This window comes from Ciconia boyciana, chromosome 5 (assembly GCF_034638445.1).
Source record: "Ciconia boyciana chromosome 5, ASM3463844v1, whole genome shotgun sequence".
Taxonomy (NCBI): domain Eukaryota; kingdom Metazoa; phylum Chordata; class Aves; order Ciconiiformes; family Ciconiidae; genus Ciconia; species Ciconia boyciana.
Window position 1 is genome coordinate 6,474,049 of NC_132938.1, and position 20,928 is coordinate 6,494,976.

Below are 20,928 nucleotides of genomic sequence, written 5' to 3' on the forward strand. Positions count from 1 at the left end.
ATCTGAGCTGGGGGAGTTGGCACAAAGCAAATCTGCACAAAGCCTCCAGAACTGGTTCAGACACCAAATTTTCTCCAGCACTTCAGAGATTTTAATTCCATCTCAGTAGTACAGTGAACTCTGCACCCACAACCCAAGACCCCCTCAAAGTCCCACCCCAGCAGCTGCATCTCTTGCAAAAGCACCCACCAGTTCTACCTGCATCCCAAGCACCCAGAGAAGCTCAAGAATCAGACCTGCCACCTTCAGGCTTCGATTTAACAAGCCCCTGCTAAGCACAAAGCTGAATGAGATCACATCTGGTCCAGGGCCAGAAAGTAATGGTGCAGTAATGGTTTTATTGGCTTTTTGAGAAGGAGCTGTTTGATTTCAGAGAGAGAGAAGAAAGTCAACAGCAACATTCACTCCTGCTAATCTCGTTTCCAGAAGCATGCTGAGAAGGTGCTTGGGCACAAAGCTTTGCTTGATTGCTCTCTGTTTATCTAGGATTACATTAGGAGCCCAAGACACATCTGAAAACAGCCCGTGGCAAGAACAAGGGTTTTGCAAACAGCTTCTGCAGCATCAGGTTGCAGGAAGAGATATTCCAGTGTTTCCAGCAAGTTGTCGGCTAGATAGCAGCCAGTTTGCCAGTACAAGTGCTTCAGAATTAACAGAATAGATGTGCAGGAAGGGGAAAATTTAAAGATGTAAAAATAGCTCCTTTTTGTAAAAATGATTTAGATGTGCAAGTTCTAGACATGCAAATTTAAGACAGTGACAAAGCAAGTGCTGCAGCTAAACAAGTGTCCATTAGATAATCTGGTTAATTTAAGATAATGTATTTATACCTTAGGCAAAAATAAATAAAATGCAGAAGGGTGAATTTGGCCTGGGTGAAGGGCCCTTGTAAAGGGAAACTACAGCGGAAGTTAGAGTCTGACGACGATCTGCCCCGCTGTCCACAAAATAGTTACTTTAAGAACCAAATTACCACCGAATCTGGTATAACAGCTCTTTATTTCAGTGTCTACAACACAAAGAGAGGGCTTGCATTTTGACACCAGAACCATGCAAAGCACCTATACACTGAGAACAAGATACTGAACGAGTGTCTCTCTCCTGCTACATGTGGAAAATTTAGGCAGGAAGACTTGGTTTTCCTGTGCGTTCTGCTCTATCCTTCCACAAATCAACCAGCTGCGAGGGGTGATAATTAACCTTCATTCCAAATCAAATAATTTGCCACTGAACAGTATTCCACGCTGCCCTAAGCTGCTCAAATATGCTTCTGTAAACTTCATCAAGGACCCAGTTCTGCTCTTGGTTTACAAGGACAAAGTCCCAAACATCGCCAGCTACAGGAACAGACTTTAATCAGAGGTACTGAATTAATGGAGAGCAGGATTTGGCTCAAAGGATGAACGTCTCCTCCATAGAGGCCCAGAAAAGGCCCTCAGTAATGTCCCAGACAGAGGAATGTAGGGACCATCCTAGGCTCAGAGAATTGTCACGTGCACAGAGGACATCTAGACATCCTGAACTATTAAAAAACAGTGGTATAGAAAAATAAAAGGCATAAAATACTGAACCAAAAAGGTTCCAAATAAGGCATCAGCAGGTCCCGACTGGATGCACTCCCATTACGTGCATCACCCTCCCAGCCAGGGTGGTTAAGAAGGATGCATTAGGATTGTATTTCTGACCTCAATCACTAAGCACTATGAGCAACCAGAAGGGTTCAAGTTCTGTTTGAAAAAAGGAAAAAAATAAACCAAAAACCAAACAAGCAATATTCTTTTTGGTAAGTATTTCTTAGAAAATAAAATAAAAACATTAAAGCAATTTGTTTAAATGATTCTTTAAAAAAGACAACATTCCTGTAAAGTAAAAATATATATATCGAAATAGAATATAATTTTTTTGTTGTTTTTAAAAAAAGACATTCAGTATCACATCAGCGGATTCTGATCAACTTCCCGTCCGTCTTCTGCAATAACCGCTGCTCATTAAGGCAAAACGTCAGGTTGGCACCATTACAACAGCTGAATCAAACTGGCCGAAGGCAAAGCAGAGCAGGCAGCGTGCTGATGTCAGCGAGGCTGCTTCTCCCGCACGCTGACCGAGCCGTCCTCCATGCCGAAGTACACCACCTCTGCCATGTCGATGAAGAGTCCCGTCTCCACCACACCTGAGGAACGAGAGACCATGTGCTGGTTAATGCCAGAGCCACCCCAGTGCTTGAATTCTCTGCTCTGACCATGTTTTTGTTCATTAAAAGGCACTAATGCCTCCATCACAGGTTTGGAGAGAGGCATCCAACATGGGTGATGTTGCATCAGCCACACAGGGATCCTCCAGGAAGTCTTTTCCATGAGGCCACCCCAAGAAGAAACTCTCTCCAAAGAGTGAGAAACAACTCCCAAAGCTCCCCCCGACATTCACACCACCCCAGCCACCACCGTTACACTAACACAATCACAAGCGTGGCATTTTCAGCCATCTGATGACCCACAGGAGCAAGAGGAAGCTACACACAGCCACAGACTTACTCCCTTTGCCTTTAAATGCATCTAAAAACCTATCCTGTTAGAGAACACCTGGGTAACACTTGTTCAAATGTTAAGACACAGCAGATCTGATGCTACCTCTGCAATTTGTAGCTTGTTTGCAAATGTACTTTTGGTTGCATTTAATTATGGGGTGCTCCTAACTTCAGTGATCCACACCCAGAGGCCAGGAAGGTGGAAAGAAATGGAGGACAAGGGCTATCACAAGCGCAAGGCAGCCAGAGCTCTGCTATCACCACTGCACTCCAGCTTTAACAGTTCTGCTCATCCACTTGTGGGTAGTGAAGATGCTCTTCTCCCCTTAGCAAGCCCATTTCTGAGCAGCAAATGGTGCAGAGACTATAGAATCATAGAATCATTTAGGTTGGAAAAGACCTTTAAGATCATCGAGTCCAACCATTAACCTAGCACTACCAAGTCCACCACTAAACCATGTCCCTAAGCACCACACCTACATGGCTTTTAAATACCTCCAGGGATGGTGACTCCACCGCTTTCCTGGGCAGCCTCTTCCAATGCTTGACAAACCTTTCAGTGAAGAAAGTTTTCCTAATATCCAATCTAAACCTCTCCTGACACAACTTGAGGCCATTTCCTCTTGTCCTATCACTTGTTACTTGGGAGAAGAGACAGACACCCACCTCGCTGCAACCTCCTTTCACAGTTGTAGGGAGCAATAAGGTCTCCCCTCAGCCTCCTGTTCTCCAGGCTAAACAACCCCAGGTCCCTCAGCCGCTCCCCATCAGACTTCTGCTCTAGACCCTTCCCCAGCTTCGTTGCCCTTCTCTGGACACGCTCCAGCCCCTCAATGTCTCTCTTGTAGTGAGGGGCCCAAAACTGAACACAGTATCCAAGGTGCCTCACCAGTGCCGAGTACAGGGGCAGGATCACTTCCCTACTCCTGCTGGCCACACTATTTCTGATACAAGCCAGGATGCTGTTGGCTTTCTTGGCCACCTGGGCACACTGCTGGCTCACATTCAGCTGACTATCGACCAACACCCCCACGTCCTTTTCCACTGGGCAGCTTTCCAGCCACTCTTCCCCAAGCCTGTAGCGTTGCATGGGGTTGCTGTGGCCCAAGGGCAGGACCCGGCACTTGGCCTTGTTGAACCTCATACAAGTGACCTCGGCCCATCGATCCAGACTGTCCAGATCCCTCTGCAGAGCCTTCCTACCCTCAAGCAGATCAACACTCCTGCCCAACGTGGTGTCATCTGCAGACTTACTGAGGGTGCACTCAATATCCTCATCCAGATCATCGATAAAGATATTAAACAGAACTGGCCCCAGAACTGAGCCCTGGGGAACACCACTTGTGACTGGCCACTAACTGGAGTAAACTCCATTCACCACCACTCTTTGGGCCAGGCCATCCAGCCAGTTCTTTACCCAGCAAAGAGTACGCCTGTCCAAGGCATGAGCAGCCAGTTTCTCCAGGAGAATGCTGTGGGAAACCGTGTCAAAGGCTTTACTGAAGTCTGGATAGACAACATCCACAGCCTTTCCCTCATCCATGAAGTGGGTCACCTTGTCATAGAAGGACATGAGGTTAGTCAAGCAGGACATCAGGTTAGTCAAGCAGGACCTGCCTTTCATAAACCCATACTGGCTGGGCCTGATCATCTGCTTGTCCTGTACGCGTCATGTGATGGCACTCAAGATGATCTGCTCCATAACCTTCCCCAGCACTGAGGTCAGGCTGACAGGCCTGTAGTTACCCATATCCTCCTTCTGGCCGTTCCTGTAGATGGGCAGCACATTTGCTAACCTCCAGTCAACTGGGACCTCCCCAGTTAGCCAGCACTGCTGATAAAGGATTGAAAGCAGCTTGGTGAGCACTTCCACCAGCTCCCTCAGTACCCTTGGGTGGATCCCATCCCGCCCCACAGACTTGTGTGTGTCTAAGTGGTGTAGCAGGTCACTAACCATTTCCCTTGGATTATGGGGGCTTCATCCTGCTCCCCGTCCCTGTCTTCCAGATCAGGGGGCTGGGTACCCACAGAACAACTGATCTTAAAGACTGAGGCAAAGAAGGCATTAAGTACCTCAGCCTTTTCCTCAGCCTTTGTCACTATGTTTCCCCCCCATGTCCAATAAAGGATGGAGATTCTCCTTAGCCCTGCTTTTGTTGCTAATGTATTTATAGAAACAGTTTTAATTGTCTTTTATGGCAGGAGACAGATTAAGTTCTAGTTGGGCCTTGGCCCTTCTAATTTTCTCCCTGCATAACCTCACAACATCCTTGTATTCCTCCTGAGAGGCCTGCCCCTTCTTCCAAAGGTCATAAACTCTCCTTTTTTTCCCCCGAGTTCCAGCCAAAGCTCTCTGTTCTGCCAGGCCCGGTCATCTTCCCTGACAGCTTGTCTTTTGGCATGTGGGGACGGCCTGCTCCTGCGCCTTTAAGATTTCCTTCTTGAAGAATGTCCAGCCTTCCTGGACTCCTTTGCCCTTCAGGACTGCCTCCCAAGAGACTCTCTCAACCAGGCTCCTAAACAGTCTGCCCTCCAGAAGTCCAAGGCAGCAGTTCTGCTGACCCCCCTCCTTACTTCTCCAAGAATCAAAAACTATCATTTTGTGATCGCTATGCCCAAGACAGCCTCCAACCACCACATCACCCACAAGTCCTTCTCTGTTCACACACAACAGGTCCAGAGGGGCACCTTCCCTCCTTGGCTCCCTCACCAGCTGTGTCAGGAAGTTATCTATCTTCCACACACTCCAGGAACCTCCTGGACTGTTGCCTCTCTGCTGTATTGTATTTCCAGCAGACATCTGGTAAGTTGAAGTCCCCCACGAGAACAAGGGCTAGCGATTGTGAGACTTCTCCCAGCTGCTTATTGAATATTTCATCTGCCTCTTCATCCTGGTTGGGTGGTCTATAACAGACTCCCACCATGCTCTCTGCCTTGTTGGCCTTCCCCCGATTCTTACCCATCAACACTTGACCCTATCGTCACCATCATCAAGCTCTAGACAGTCAAAACATTCCCTAACATACAGGGCTACTCCACTGCCTTCTCCTTCCTTGCCCATCCCTTCTGAAGAGTTTATAGCCATCCATTGCAGCGCTCCAGTTGTGCGAGTCATCCCACCATGTTTCCGAGATGGCAACTATATCATAGTTTTCCTGCTGCACTATGGCTTCCAGCTCCTCCTGTTTGCTGCCCATGCTGCGTGCATTGCTGTAGACGCACTTCAGCTCGGCTATTGATCCCACCACCTTTTTGGGGGAGAAGCCCTAATTCCTTCGTGACCATTCTCAGGCACTTCCCTGGTTTCTAACACATCCATAACCCTTGCATCCTTGCTGCTGCATGGATCTCCATCCCCTACCTCCACTGAGACAGCATACTGAAGGACCTCGCTAGCACACTGTCCCTCAAACATTGGCATGCTGCCCCCAAGCTTATCTCTAGCGAACCTGGTTTTATCCCTTTCCCCCTTCAAATCTAGTTTAAAGCTCTTTCAATGAGCCCTAACTCCTGTGCAAAGACCCTCTTCCCCCTTTGAGACAGGTGTACCACATCTGTCGCCAGCAGGCCTGGTGCCATGTTAGACTGACCCAGCTATCTCCATACCAACACGATGGAGCGGGTACCATCATTTACCCCTTCATCTCTTGACCAGAAGAGATAAAAGGAAGAAGTACTTGCAGAGAGGCTGTTTTGTTTGCAAACAGCATAACCAGCCACTGTTTCTCTTGCACAGAAACAGCTCTAATGATATAAACATTTGTACAGCCATGGGCAGCAACCACATTAGGATGTGGAGCGCTGCACCAGAGACAGCCCAGACCAGCTGTGGTCACCGGTTCATTTAGATCTGCTCCTGCTGAAGGTCCGAACCTGCCATCTACTGCTGGCTGCAAGCAACTGCCAAGTAATTATTCAGATCACAAAGACAGGACAAGCCAAGGCAGAGGTAGCATCCTAGCAGTTTGCTCCTAGAGCAGGAAAAAAGAAAATGGGTATGTTTTCAGTAAATCAGCCTTATAAGCAGCATTGAGGGAAGCAAAGCCACCAAACAGAAGCAACTAGAAGTTACTGGTGACCCTTCACCCAGCCTACACCCATGGCCTTTGCCTGGTCTGGTGTTTTAATCATGGTGCCAGGACAATATATTGCCATTCTGTGGGGACGTCAAGGTTTCTGCAACAGGATCCCAACCTGCATCCTCTGACAACGCACAGTTAGTGAAGGCAGTTGCGTTATGGACTTCAGGGGCAGGCAGGTATCTGGGATAAACTCAAAGATAAAAGATACAACAATATGTATTCAAAAGCTGACCAGATTCAAGAGCAGACTTTGCCAAAATAACCAGACAAGACATCCAGATGCGGCTGAGCCAATCTATCTGCTGCTTCACTGACGTCCAGACAGTGCCACTGCCCCTGGACAGACCTGGATCATCCAGAAGCAGCTCTGGCCTGGGCAGCAGGTCTCATCCAAGGCAGGAGTCCTTGTGGAGAGGCTATTTTGTTTGCAGTGTGATCGGCCACTGCTTCTCTCTTGCACAGCAATAGCTACAGCAACAGCTAGGATACGCTGCACCCTCACAGCAAGGTGAGCCCATAGGACTACACAATGGTACTGGGATGAGCAGTTAGTGGGATACAGCAGAGCTGTAAGCAGCTTCTGGAAAATATTGTAACCCAGTGCGAACCCTCACTCCAGAGTCCACCAGTGTCTCCATTAAAAGTCCCTCTCTAAATGGGCCCAAGGAGAGTAAGAAAGAGCATAGGATTGGCATGCCTAATGGAAAACAGTGTCACAAGTCACCCGGCATCGCCCCAGGTTTTCACCACCATACAGGAATGTCACTTGGGTACAGCTGTACTAATTCAGCTGACAGATCTCTGAAGTAGAAACAAATGTATGGACCCATAAGAGGGCAGTAAACACACACACATTTCCTCCTATCCAGGGGAGAGCTCCCATGATCAGGGTTATCTAGCACAGATCAAGCCTTCGCCAGCTTTTGCTTTTTTAAAATCACAGACATTACCTGGTATCATTTTTATAGCGGCATTCACTTTACTCCATTCATGAACTTTGTCAAACTTCCAGTCTAGGATGAAGTTCCCATTGTCCGTCACCACGGGGCCCTGGGAATGAAACACATTTGTCAGCACTGAGAGCTCCTTGTCTACCAGGCACAGCCAGGGACTGTCACAGCCTCTCACCGGGACCAGCCGTCCCTGCTGCAATGGTTTAGAGAGTCATCAGTCAAGTAAATCAGGGCAGTCCACAATAAGCCTGTAAGTAAAACCAACGCCCAAGGCAACTGTTTGTTCCTCATTCTCCTGTGTACTGATCATCATGCAGAAGCTGGAAACATCGATGCAATTTCATCACTGCAACAGGGGATCCTTTTCACAAGAGTAAAGCTACATTCATGTCCTAAAAAAGCTATTACAGGCAACTGAAGCCAAAATAAGACCCCTCTGCTGCAGTGATAACAGCATGCTGCTGGATGCTATGGGGAGGTTTTGGAGTTGAAGAATTGCTGGCCTTCAGCGTCCCAGACATGCCCAGCACTCTCTCAAGCCCAACAGAAGGAGCAATTGGGTCCTTTCAACAGAGCAGAGACAGCTGGGGCTGAGGACAAGGCGTTTCAGCAGCGCTGAGCAGGGTGTGCAACCACACGTGCCAGGAGGGACCAGCATCCTCTGAGGACACAGCTCGTGCTGGAGCGGCGCCGATGTGCATTCCCTGAGCAAGGCTGGTCTCAAGTTCATAGAGAATGACTGGTTTGCTCTACTCAGGCACACAAATGCAGTCCCTACAGCCTCTTGGGATAAGATGCATTAAAAACAAGTATTCAGCTTTTGGGCGTTAACTCCAGCCATTACTGCAGACAGCCCTCCTTTCTCCTTGCCATGCAACATGGGCTGGCAAGGCCCCATTGCCCAAGTCAGGATAGGATGGTGGCAGTGGAGTCAAAACATCTTCAGTTTTAATTTAGTCTGGCTCTGTGTGGTAGAGGAGCCTGGGTCAGAGCGTGAGCTGCACCCCCCCCCCCCCAACTTGAGACCCTCTTTGGCAGCACAGACTGCCCTCCAGCCCCCCCACATCCCCGCAGAGCGGCAGGTCAGACCCAGACTGGCAATCCCTCCTCTCCCTGCTCAGGGATGCTTGCTTTAGGTGACATAAGCCAGAGAGGCTTTCCATAAGCAGCCCTGACACCTAAACGCACAGTTCATTAACCAAAGTATAATTAGGGAGAATGACACAAGAGGCCACTCATGGGAGTGAAAGCCCAGATTTAATTAGATGAGAGGCCAGACCTCTGGTCCTCTGTTTGCCCACGTTCAGGTGGCTCCTCTGGGGAAGCGAGGCTGATGAGGGACACGTACCGCTTTGCTAACAGCCATCCGCAGCTCCGCAGCACCTCCAAAGTTTTTGGTCAGGGCTCTGGTGACGGGGACATAAGCCATGGGGATGACTTCGATAGGAATTCCCTTCTTCCACTGCTCCCCGAGACTCTTTGATTTTTTCCTGAGAACACAGTTTGAGGTGGGATTAGTGTCAGACATTACATTGCTAACACCATTAACGTTATCACATGACCTCTTGCAAACCCCTCAGGCATAAGGCCCTGGAGGACACAGCAGTCAGTTCACATGTGAACACGTGTAGAAAGAACCAGTTTAATGCACGATGCTCTATTCACTGATAAGCCCTGTTTTAACATGTTTTGGACAAGCAGGACACGAATTGTTTTTTCTACAGCCCCGCGGCTGTATGTACAGAAGGGGAAATTTATTTCGTGCTGACAATGATTGAGCTCAAAGAGCAGAGCACCCATTTCACCACAAGCCCTGCTAACTCCTAAGCAGGCTTGCTGAGTTGAAAATTAAGAAAAAAGCTGAAGTGAATTGCTGAAGGACGGGGAGTCAGGCTCATTTCCACCTATTCCTGCTTCCCTGACCCACTGGAAGGACAATAATGGCTTAACATAGGACCATCCAAATCCACCCATGAGACAGAGAGGTATAATGAATAGTAATATTTTTACCTGTAATCGGCAATAACAATGAAGCATTTTGCATATCCTGCAACTATCTTCTCCTGCGTCAAGCAACCACTGCAAGGGGGAAAAAAAAAAATACAAAAATCAGAAAACAGACTGCTCCTTCATGTGCCCGATGGTCCTAAAGTCCAGTCCCCTCCACCATGTTCTTGCTTGTTTTGGTGCTGCCGTTGCCCCACACCAGGACTCTTTCCCCTACCCCATCGCTTTATCTCCCTTGTCCCTTGCACACACTCTCGGTCAGGAGCCGTCTCCCACTGCAGGTGCATGCACGGCCCTGCACAGGGTCCCATCAGCCTCTCCAGCCCCCCCCTGCAGACATCCGCAGCCAGAAAAGGATGCTCAGAGGCCACCGCCACCAGCACCGCACACAGACAGACAGACAGCAAGGCTCACCCGCCACCTTTGATAAGGTTGAGGTCAGAGTCCACTTCATCTGCTCCATCGATGGCAACATCAAGCTGTAGGAAGAGGAGAAACTTGGTGTGGAAACCTCTCCCATGCAGCATCAAGGCGCTGCTCTTGGCATAGCTTGGGAGGGTTCAGGTCCCAAGCAGCAGCCAGAAACGTCCCTAAAGCTGGGACCACCTTGATGCCAGCCTGACCAGAGACAAGCATCTAATCAGCCACCCGAGGATACCAGCCCCAGCTAAACCACAGGCATGTGAGAGCAGGAGAAAGAAAAACCAAAACCAACCGCTGGCCTTCAAGGCACATCATTTCAGCCTCTACTGTTGTCAGCTAAGGGGTGGGAGGGCTCCTGGGAAAAATCTTGGTCACAACACTTCAGCAACACCATATCCCTATCTCAGGCCAGCAAGCCTCAGCCTGGAAGAGGTGCCAAACATGTAGAGGAAACACAAGTCAGCAGCCTACTTGTCTTAGTGCTTGTCCCTTTAGATGGCAAGACTAAGGCTTGGGGAAAAAATTACACTAAGCTAGTTCTCGCTCACGTTCAGCGGCATGGCTGCCTGAACTCTCATCCTCAGGGGCCGACAAAGGAGCCTGATGCTTTATGAAGGACCAGGTTAGAGGAAGGTCAGGTGAGGTCTCTGCAGTCCCACTTACCTCTGGATGTCGGTCCAAGTCACTTAGCGTTAAGCCGTTCTGCAGGATCAGCTGACGGGCCTGTGCATCAAGAAGACAGCAAACACCATTTACTGGTGGCAGGAAAGGAAAACAGACTCATGGTGCCATTCCCCCGGCTGTGGCAAGGATGGAGTCTCCCTGGGAAAGCTCCTGAGCTGGTGGAGAGACTGCAGCCAGCAGCAGGAACACATGGCAAGGAGAAAATGATGCTTCCAGACCAGATTATTTTAATCAAAAGAAAACCCTGCTGCTGATTTGAATTAAAATGCTCAGATGGTGCAACAGGGCTCCTGGGTCCAGATCTCTCTGTACTAAATAGCCGGAGGCCCCATCAGCTTGGTGGGAATTGCTTATATGTAAGCATTACAGCAGATATGGGATTTTTGAGTCCTGTGTTGTTTCAGCTTGGACATCATTCTCCCTCACAACCATCCACCCCCTCTGATTTCCTTCAGCTGAAAAATGGGAGCAAGAAAATGAAATATTTACACCATAGCAATGCAGGACTAACAATGAAAATATTTTTCATATTGGAAAGAAACAAAAAAAAAGGCAAAAAAGAAAAGCACAACTCATGGAAAAAGTGTGGGAAGCCTCCTGAAACAGCTGTTTGGTGGCTCCAATCTACTTTTACTGAAGTGGCTGTGTATCTCCCTCTAGTGGCAATACAACACAGAGCACGCAGGGTTACCCTTCACTCGGTCCAGCACTTTAAACAGGAGTTCAAGCTTACAGAACTTTGAACTGGTTGAATTTTCTGTGTTACAAATCATCACCTAAGTGAGACTCCCTCCTTGCACGGACTCTGCTCAAGTCTGAACTTCCTACCATGCTGTAGCTAGTCCAAGAAACCCCAATGCGATAGCCTGGATCAACTTATTCTCCTGAATTTTACCCACTAACACTAAAAAAGTGCATGTATTGGTGTCCCAGACACATTAAGAAGAACTAGCAGGTGGTACTCCTGGCAATGAGGTATCATTTGAATCATTTACATGGCGTTTCATAGCATGCAGTTTTAACACCCACGGGCTGCGGGCTCTTGATCTGTGCATTAGGATTGCCCTAAGGACTCACAAAATTAAAAGAATAAAAAAAAAATCAGTGGGTTTACATTCGTTACATGGTGTCCACGTAATGTTAGGGATCTGGGAATTGAAAGCATTGAAAAACATTGTGCTGCACATGCAGGCCAGATCCTGAACAGCCTTAGAGTCAGCAGTGTAGAAACGAGGTGGCTCCCTTCAGGCTCTCTGCTTGCAAGGCGATGGGAGCAGATCAGCAGGAATCAAAAGCAGAGCTCCCACAACTGGGGGAAAAGCAGCAGTAACTGCACAGCACTTGCCAAGAACCGTCTCGCTCTGCGTGCTCTCGGCACACATCCAGGTGAAAAGAAGAAACAACGCAAAAGCCAAGGGACAGATACTTACCCCGGCTCTAGCTTTACTGACGGTGATGGAATAACCCAACCTGACAATAGGGAAGGGAGGAGAATAAAAGCCCGCTGAAACCAATTCTTCCTTGCCAGTGACCTCAGGCAGACATTTACACCTGTGCATAGCAAAAATAAGATGCTGTTTTGCTGACCTAGGAATGCTTCACTCTGAATTGGCTGAGGTCTAAGAGACTGCAAAAGATACGAGGCAGCCCCATGTCTGGGGGATTTTGGCTCCTGCAGGTGTACGATCTATCTCTTCCCTTTAGCGGTAACCTTTTTGTTTTACTGGTAAGAAACTCTGTAGCATTACACGAACTATCCCAACATTTCAAGGCAGGACAGGCTCCAGCCCACGTTCACTACGAGAGCTTTATCAATATTTTCTGTAAGACCTAATGACTGAACTCAGAGCACTTTTCCTATGTTCAAATGGGACGTGGTATCTCAGGATGGGGATCATTTTAGACAGATCAAAGATAGACTCCCACCACAGTCTAAATATGCACAGAAGTACTGATATAGGTCAAAGAAAAAAAAAAATCTAGTTTTTACTTTTTGCCCTTTGCAGCAGTTTGTGTTATACCCCAGTTGGCCACTGGTTGTTTGCAACAGCTGGGAAAAGAGAGAATCCCATCACCCCACACTCAAACTTAAAGAACATCTGCAGGGTAAGAGGATGTTAAGTTTTCATAAGATTTTAGGATAATGCAGGTTGGTCTATCCAACCTCCAGGTCAAAGCAGGGTCAGCTACCAGGTTGTTCAGGGCTTTAACACACTCGGGTCTTGAAAACCTTGAAGGACAGACTCTGCACAGCCTGCCTCACTGCTTGATTGTCCTCACAGTGAAAAAGTTGTGACCAAAGTACAATCCCAAGGTCCACACCAGAACCGTGAGAAGGACACATGCCCAATTCCTCGACCAGAGCATTGCCACCTAGCCTCAAAAACCCTGCGGGTGGTCCTCATCATGTCACCTCTCCCTGCCCGAAGGGACAAGGTGACAGCTGCTCCTCTGCAGCGTGCTCCCACCTCAGGGAGTAGAGGCAAAGAGAACCAAAGGCAGGTGCATGAAGGCATGGAAGCAGCTGAGAAGCTTCCCCAGCAGCTCTGCGTTTCACCACCAAGCCACATGCTCCCTTTCCCTGCAAACCTCTTAACAGCTAGCTTGGTATGAACCAATCCCTGCAAAAGCTGCACAGCAAAGGAAAGATTAAGCTGATTTCTCTTCTGCAATTTCTTATAAAAGCCAGTTGATCCATTTCAAGTTCCTCCTGAAAACACATGAGCTTGCTATTATTGCTTGCAGCATGATTTTTACAGCTTTCAGGGCTTGATGAAGAATCAAAGGAGACTAAGTGTCTCCAATGAGTTTTGCATTATGAGTCTGGTTCACCACTAAACAGCATTTCTCTGCAGGCAGGACCCAGATCAAGCCACACGCCAACACTGACATAACCAGCATTACCACACTGGTTCAAAACACACCTCCTAGCACTATGGCATCCCTGCAGCTCAGGTCAGGGTAACACAGAACCACCACCACCAGCTTCATGAGGTCCATCTGCAGGCTGCATCACAGCTGCTTTCACCAATGCTTTCGGTTAACTCACACCGCAGTAAGCCAGTCTGGAGAGCAGCGTGGTTGCCTCCCGCAGCCAAAGGGAAGATCCCCTGCGTAAGTGTTTGGACTAGCAGAAAGCAAAGGAGGAAAGCGCTTACCTGAAAAGACGTAGGGATGCAGACGATTGTCAGGTTCTCCTGTTTAACCCGCTCGGCTGTAGGAAAAAAAGCAGAAGGCTCGGTTTGTTCGTTGCAGAAGGCAAAACACACACCAACTTTCACTTTAAGAAGTCTCAGTTCAGAGCCACCCCTTTGACTCACTGCAGTTACTTGCTTGGCTTGCAAATAACTCAGTCACACTCAAAATGCAAACAGGTGCCACCCTGCATAGGCTAAGGCTCAGTTTCTACAGCCAGAAATGTTTAAACACCCATCGTGGCTCAGCACAAGACACCACGAGCCATTAACCTTTGTGTCTCCAGCAGCAGAGGAGCCTCGTCAGCAAGTCGTCACCTGGGAAATTAGCCCCACTCCCCTCTCTCACTCCATTAGACAGCTTTTGCTGTGCTCCTTGTAAACAGAAAGCTTCAGCAGCTGCCTGAAAGGTTTTCTGGCTTGTTGCCTTGGGGACATCACATTCATTTATTATAGAACATTTAAATATATGGCAGGGAAAGGACTAATAAAATACAGTATTCCATTAAATGGAAAGAAATATTTCCTCCCCCAGGTTAACCTCAAATGACTAAAATCTATTACTAAAATATCATTACAGACAAAATGTTATTTTAGTAATTACAATACTCAGGCATAAGCCAACAGCCTGAGAGTCAGCAACAGCACTCACACCAGAGCAAGTAACGCTGATGCTGGAAGGATTGAAGATGCAATACACGAGGCTGTATGTTGTTACAGCCCACATCCCAGTGCTAACGCATTCAGTAGACATGAAAAGTCAGAATTTGCACTCCACTTTGAATACTATACCCATTTATTTAGAGACTGATTCTGTGTTAGAGTCGGGAGTGGTTGCAATACTGAGCCAAACCCAGAAAGCTGAACGGCAGCTCCCAGACAAATACGCGTATTACACACACAGCGTGGGGTGAGGCGGGTGCCAAGGGGCAGGCACAGCACCATCTCTGCTGTTTCCCTGCGAAACGAAGCACCGAGCTGTGCTCAGACCTCAGCCCTGCTCGCCCGTGGTGGGCTGGGGATGGCTCTGCCCAAGGGAGCTGGGGGTCACAAGGGGACTTCCCAGCCACAGAGCCACCCAGGTGGGACACACTGAACTCTGCTTCCAAATGAGAGTCGTCCCCCCCCCCGCGTCCGAGCAAGCCCCCCATGAACAACAGGGCTGATGCTGTACTCCAGACCCATCACGCACGGCTGCTCAATTTTGCATCCAAGGACAGCAAAGCAGGACGAGGTACAGCACCTCCACAAGCAGATCTGCCCTAGGGCTGAGAGTGCCCTGCAAAGGAAACTTTAAACCTCTGCAACGAAGCGTGAGGGTAATTACCCTCACATTCACTTTGCAAAAATGCATTTGCCTCCCTTGAATATTTTGCTGAAATTTTATGAATCACACCTTGAGCAAACTTACACCTGGGGCAAGCAGATAAACCTAGCTGTAGGGTATTAAAAAAAAAAAAGCAGCAGGATTTCATTCCTCATTTTCATTACACCTCAGCAGGACCCTCGATGTGAATAACATGGATGTGAGCAAGCAGCGTCAGCTGCATACAAATGGGTTAACGGAAGCAGAGCAGCTGCACGGCCCAAAGCCACAAAGCAAGTTAGGACAGGGCAGAGCTGGAAGGAGACGGAGGGGTTTAGCTCCAGTTTGTGGTGGGTGCCAGTAAAGCACTTTGCCTGGCTGTATGGGGAGACCGGGTGGCAAATCATTACCTCCTCAGGACACTCTATGCAATAAACTGGGGGCACAAGACCCAGTTTTAACCTTCAGCTTCAAGGAGGACCCAACAGTTGGTGAACAGACCCGATGCATCGGCTCTAAGTCAGCATCCAGACGGTTTAGCATGTTTTTCAAGTAGTTGGGACAGCTGGACAAGGGGACTTTCTGTGGTGGGAGGGACACGAAGGGGAGCATCCTACCTAATCGATGCACTGCGTGGACAATCGTAGAACCGCTTCCGATCCCAAGAACTTGATTGTTCTGCAAATCAAAGAGAGACAGAGGAGAGCTGTTACTGGGGGCTCAGCACAAGGGCTGTCTGCTTTTTCCAGTACACTCGACATTATAAACACATGCAAGAGAAACCTTGCCCAGAGATGCACGCTGACACACAACGTCTTAGCACGCTGCAGGCAAGGAAGGGAACACACTGTGCCAGCAAGGGCACGACCACTGTCTGTGGCTAAGGGATTTCAAGCAACTAGCCCTCTCCTTAAAGGACATATGCTTGCTAAATACCACCACGGTCCAATTCCCAGGGTGTTCAATGCACACTCACTGCTGGTTGCTGGCACTCCATGCACCCTCTCCTGCCGGAAAGCTGGGAGTTTCAGACAATACCACAAAGGAAGAAGCTGAAACAACCTCAAGATAACATCTCCCAAGGAAGCCGCACAGTAAAAGCATGGGTTTGCTGCCAACGGTATTGTTAGTAAACAGTACAGATGCACCAGCAGCCAAAGCAAAGAGCACAGCAGCCATTCCTAGAGTATAATAAAAACGCTCTCCAAAACAGAGTATATAACTGCCTATATGAGAGTCCAGCAACACACTTGAAAGATGGGTGAGCCTGGCAGCATATGCTGAAGAGGATCATATTTTAACCACAGCTCAGTCCTGGCCTTTCTCTGCTTATGGTCTGGTTTAAGAAGGACCACTACTGCCTCATCAGTAATACAGACACGCTTCTAAAAGGTGCTGCAGGCTGAGGGTGGATGGGTGCAACTGTGTTACCCCGCAAGAAGATGCTCTGCGATGTAAATCTCTGTTTGCTATCAGCTCAGTCTCCCACCCACTGAGAGCTACCTGCAGCCTCTTGCACACTTCCAATTTTCAATGTACTTCCCCTTCTTTGGATGGGATCCAAAGCTTAAATTGACTTAAGGAGGCCCAATATGACCACAGAGACTTCAGCTGAGAAAGACTTCAAGACAGCCAGAGATGCAGGCACAAAGCTGTTGTGCCTCTTGGCACAAAGCTGCTGTTATCTCTTGGACATTAGACAGGTCTGGAGCTCTTTCACAATGTGCAGCAAATCCAGATTTCAGCAGCTGTGGAAAAAGCCACACCTGCAGCATTTCAACCAGCTAAAATCTTACTGGCACACAAGCTTGCCCAGCAGGTCACACTCCCCTAGGATTAATGATTTCCCTTGCTTCTGCAGGTTAAAAGCTTAAAAAAACCAAAAGTTCTCCAAAACCCAGCACACAACCAGAGACTCAGCTTATATCCCAGCCCTCACTAATCACTGTGACTTTGCAAGAGACAGGGAAAGCAACAGATCACAGCTGCACGCCTGCAATGTTGCCAGCAGAAACCCAATACCCAAGGTTTCTCGGTTTCACCTGCCCAGCAGGCAGAGCCAAGCACGGCCAGCCGAGGAAGGGGCAAGCAAAGCTGCGCGGAGGCTGGCAGGACATGGGCAGTACCGGTGTTCTCAAGAGACTTGTTTCCACCTGGGAAGAAGCAGTTTCTTCTCTTTGCCCTCGTTTCTACGGGGTGGGACAGCTTCTTGCAGCAGCTGGATGCCCTAAAGGGATGGGGAAAGCCTCAGCATCAGCCACTCCATTGTAATGAAGTGGGAAGGGCTCCCAAGGGCCCCAGCCCATCACTGGTGATAAACTTGAAGGCATTTATCACAGATGAGCACCCTCCCTTAGGCAGTGGCAAGACCTTGGGCTAAGTGGGTTTCCCAAAAACAGTTTAAACCAGTCTACACTGGTGCTGTCACAAGCCCTGCCTCACCACAGCTCCCACCTCTCCCTCCTCAGCTCCAACCCCAGCCAGACCAGGGGCAAAAGCAGCCAAAAAACATCCACTTTTAAAAACAGGTGGGGCAAACATTGGTGAGAGGCAGAGCACAAGGTCAGTGTGCAAGGGACAGGCCCAGCTCACAGCACCGAGGAGCAGCACCCCATGCAAAAAAAAAGACATTTCAGGTTGTTTACTAAAACCCCAGCAAACAAAACCAAGGCACTGAGCTGCAGCACAGCTGAGGACCCACGTATGGACTCCACGAGTGGAGTCAGCAGAGACCACAGCATTTTCTCAGCTAACCCAAGGGCCTAGAGACACTGCCCAACGTTATAGATGGTGACAAGGCAACACACATCGAGTGGCCATCAGCAGCACCACACGGGCTAGCGGTTCCATGTAAGCTTCCAAGACCAGGAGATAAATACAGTGCAAAGCCAAAAGTTTCCTCTTATTAATCCTCAGCACTCTGGAGCAGCAGGACCTACAGATCTCACCCATCTTTTCATTTCTAACAGAGACGCTAACAGGGCCTGCCTTCAGAGGTGTTGTATAAACGCAAAGCCAGCTCTCCCCAAGCAGCTTACGGCTCTAAAGCCCCAAGCCCCAGGCCAGCCCTGCTCCTCCAAGCCGTCACGGCACAACAGCCCATAGCTTCTGAGGTTGGTCATCTCAGTGTCTGCTCGGGTACAGGGGAACTCTGCTCCTGCAGCTGCCTGGGGACAAGTGCTGTGGGAAAACACACCAATCTGGCTTTAATTAAAAAAAATAAAGATAAAAAAGGTTCTCCTAATCCCCCCACCCGCCCCCAGGTTTACATCAGCTGCAGGCTGCACGAGGAGCTGCTGTGCTGGCACAGATAGGGATGGGTGTGAAGGAGGATGCCAAGTGAGGAGCCTGATCTAGTACTGGTGCCAAGTCCCCGGTGCCACGGATTTACGGCACGGTTAAGCGGAAGATATTTGTCCAGCATAACTGAACCCTGAAGTCAGTGGCATCTCCCACACATCCCTGCCGTGCAAGGGAGGGAGTCTGCAGCTTTACTTTCAGAGATTATGTTCCTCCCTCCGTTAACAGCGATAGCTCTAATGGCCAAACACAAAACCATCCGTTACAAATAGCAGCCGCGCCCTCCCAGCGCAAGCTGAAGGGGAGACAGGTTTTCTCTGACAGCTGAGACCAACTAACTCCTTGGCGGTGACTCTAACCTGCTTCTCCACCATTGCTTCAAGCCAACTTGCACAGCAAGCACTGTAATATTAGCCCAGTCGCTGCATATTTTACTTAACCAGCCTTGCTAGCCAGGTCCTGAACTTTAATCAGCTGGGACATGGTCAGAAACATCATCCTAAGTTTGCTTGACCACAAAACAGCTCAAAGGCCAGCTATTTCACTAGGAAAAGTCCAAAATTAAGAGTCACATTTTAGTCCAAATCAAAGGCACACCCAGCTCACGATAACCCGCAGCAGCGGTCATGCCCCAGCTACACACCTTGCGACACAAAGTCTTTCCTCCTACAACCCCCCAATACACAACTTTGGGGCTTGCTTTGGGTAAGAAAGGGGGGGTTTATGTAACTGCCGGTCCATCCCCCAGGCTCTCCCACCCCACAGACTGCTTTTCAGCGCGCTGGCCTGGCAAAGGGGTAGGTCTCAGACAGCATGTGGCTGTGCTCTCTGCTGGCAGGTACACACTGCTCAGAGGAAGTAGAGGCTGCAAAACAAGTGAAACATTTATAGGACATCAGGGAAGCCATCGACAACTGAACCTCAAGACGTAAGCCCAGCACAGGGGAGCGGGAGGGAAAAGGGAATTTTTTTCCCCCTGACTGTTAACATCTGCCTCCTTGGCAGCAACTCGACTCCTGTTTCATCACTGCTGTTGCAAAAGGGCTTGCCCAGCAAACGTTGAGATAAACGACTGCGTGACTTTAACCGTTGATCTTCCAAGCACTCACAACCAGGCTGGGCCAAACCTCAAGCAGCTCCAGTCCTATCTGACCTTCAAGGGATCGATTAAAGCCCTTTGCTGTGTTTCCCTCCCTGCAGAGGACAGGGCACAACCCCCCGGTTAGGGGCTGTTGCTCCTTGCTTGGGTGCTCAGAAATAGGGTGCAGCAGTGGAGCACCCCGGACTTGGAGAAAAGAGCAGGACACAGCGTTAGCCTGAACTCCCAGCACAGCCCCGCTCACAGAAGGGTGCGCTGTGAAAGTTTAGAGGTGCAAGACCTTACCCGAACCTCGGGGTAAGGTCTAACACCGTGCTGAGCCGGGCAAGGCATGGGGCCGCTGCCTGGGAGGTGTGCGCTGGGCGAGCGCAGAGACCCGAGGGGAGAAGGAGTTTTCTCCCTTCTCTCCGGGCTAAAGGAACGCAGCCCAAAGCCAAGGGGGAGGCTCGGCGGGGCCCGCCCGTGCACCCCAGGGTCCCTCCGTGCACTCCGGGACCGTCCACACTTTCGGGGGAGCGAGGGGGCCGTGCACTCCACAACCCGCCCGTGCACCCCGGGACTGCTCCGTGCACTGCAGGGGTCCGTGCCACCCGAAGCCCATCCGTGCACTGGGAGGCTCCGTGCACCCCATGGCCACTCCGTGCACTGGGGGGTCCCTGCACCCCGGGGGCCACTCCGTACCCTGGGGGGGGGGTCCCCGCACCCGGGGGGCCGTTCCTGCACCCCGGGGCCACTCCGTGTACTGGGGAGCCCGTGCACGCCGCAGCCCATCCCTGCACCCCATGGCCGCTCCGTGCATTGGGGGGGGGGGGGGTCGCTGCACCCCATGGCCACTCCGTGCACCCCAGGGTCCGTCCCTGCACTCCGTGGGCACCCCGCGTATCGGGGGGCTCCGCGCACCCCACGGCCACTCCGTGCACCGGGCGCTCCCTGCCCACCGTGGCCGCTCCGCGCACCGGGGGGGTCCGTGCCCCCCGTGCCCCGAGCAGGGCTGGGGTCCGGGCCGTCTCACCTGGACGTGCTTGTCCACCGCCGCGCAGGCGGCCAGCCGCTTGGCCTCCTCAGCCATGGTGCCGCCGAGCCGCCCGCGGGAGAAGGCGCGTCTGCCCGCCGCCGGCCCCGCTCTGACCCTCCCCGGCGGCCGGGCAGCCAGGGGCGTGCTGCGGAGCGGGCCGAGCCGGCCGGGGAGCCGCATGCCGCCGCGGCCCGCCCCCGGGGGGCTCTCCCGCACGGGCTGGAGGCCTGGGCCGAGCCGGCTCGCTCCCTTCCTCCTCCTCCTCCTCCGCCGCCACCGGGAGGCTGGGACTTGTAGTGCTGCGAGCCGCGAACTACAGCTCCCACAATGCACCGCTCGGC

General features: G+C 50.3%; 1 protein-coding gene across 1 annotated transcript; it reads right to left on the bottom strand.

Moving 5' to 3' along the window:
- Positions 1-980: 980 nt before the first annotated feature.
- Positions 981-20,868, bottom strand: RPIA (ribose 5-phosphate isomerase A). Its single transcript, XM_072862252.1, has 9 exons — positions 20,585-20,868; positions 15,791-15,851; positions 13,832-13,887; positions 10,653-10,712; positions 9,981-10,045; positions 9,570-9,638; positions 8,908-9,049; positions 7,557-7,656; positions 981-2,170 (listed from the first exon to the last, which is right to left on the bottom strand). Exons 1-9 carry the CDS (start codon positions 20,765-20,767, stop codon positions 2,073-2,075), a joined length of 834 nt encoding a protein of 277 aa, XP_072718353.1. The 5' UTR covers positions 20,768-20,868; the 3' UTR covers positions 981-2,072.
- Positions 20,869-20,928: the final 60 nt, after the last annotated feature.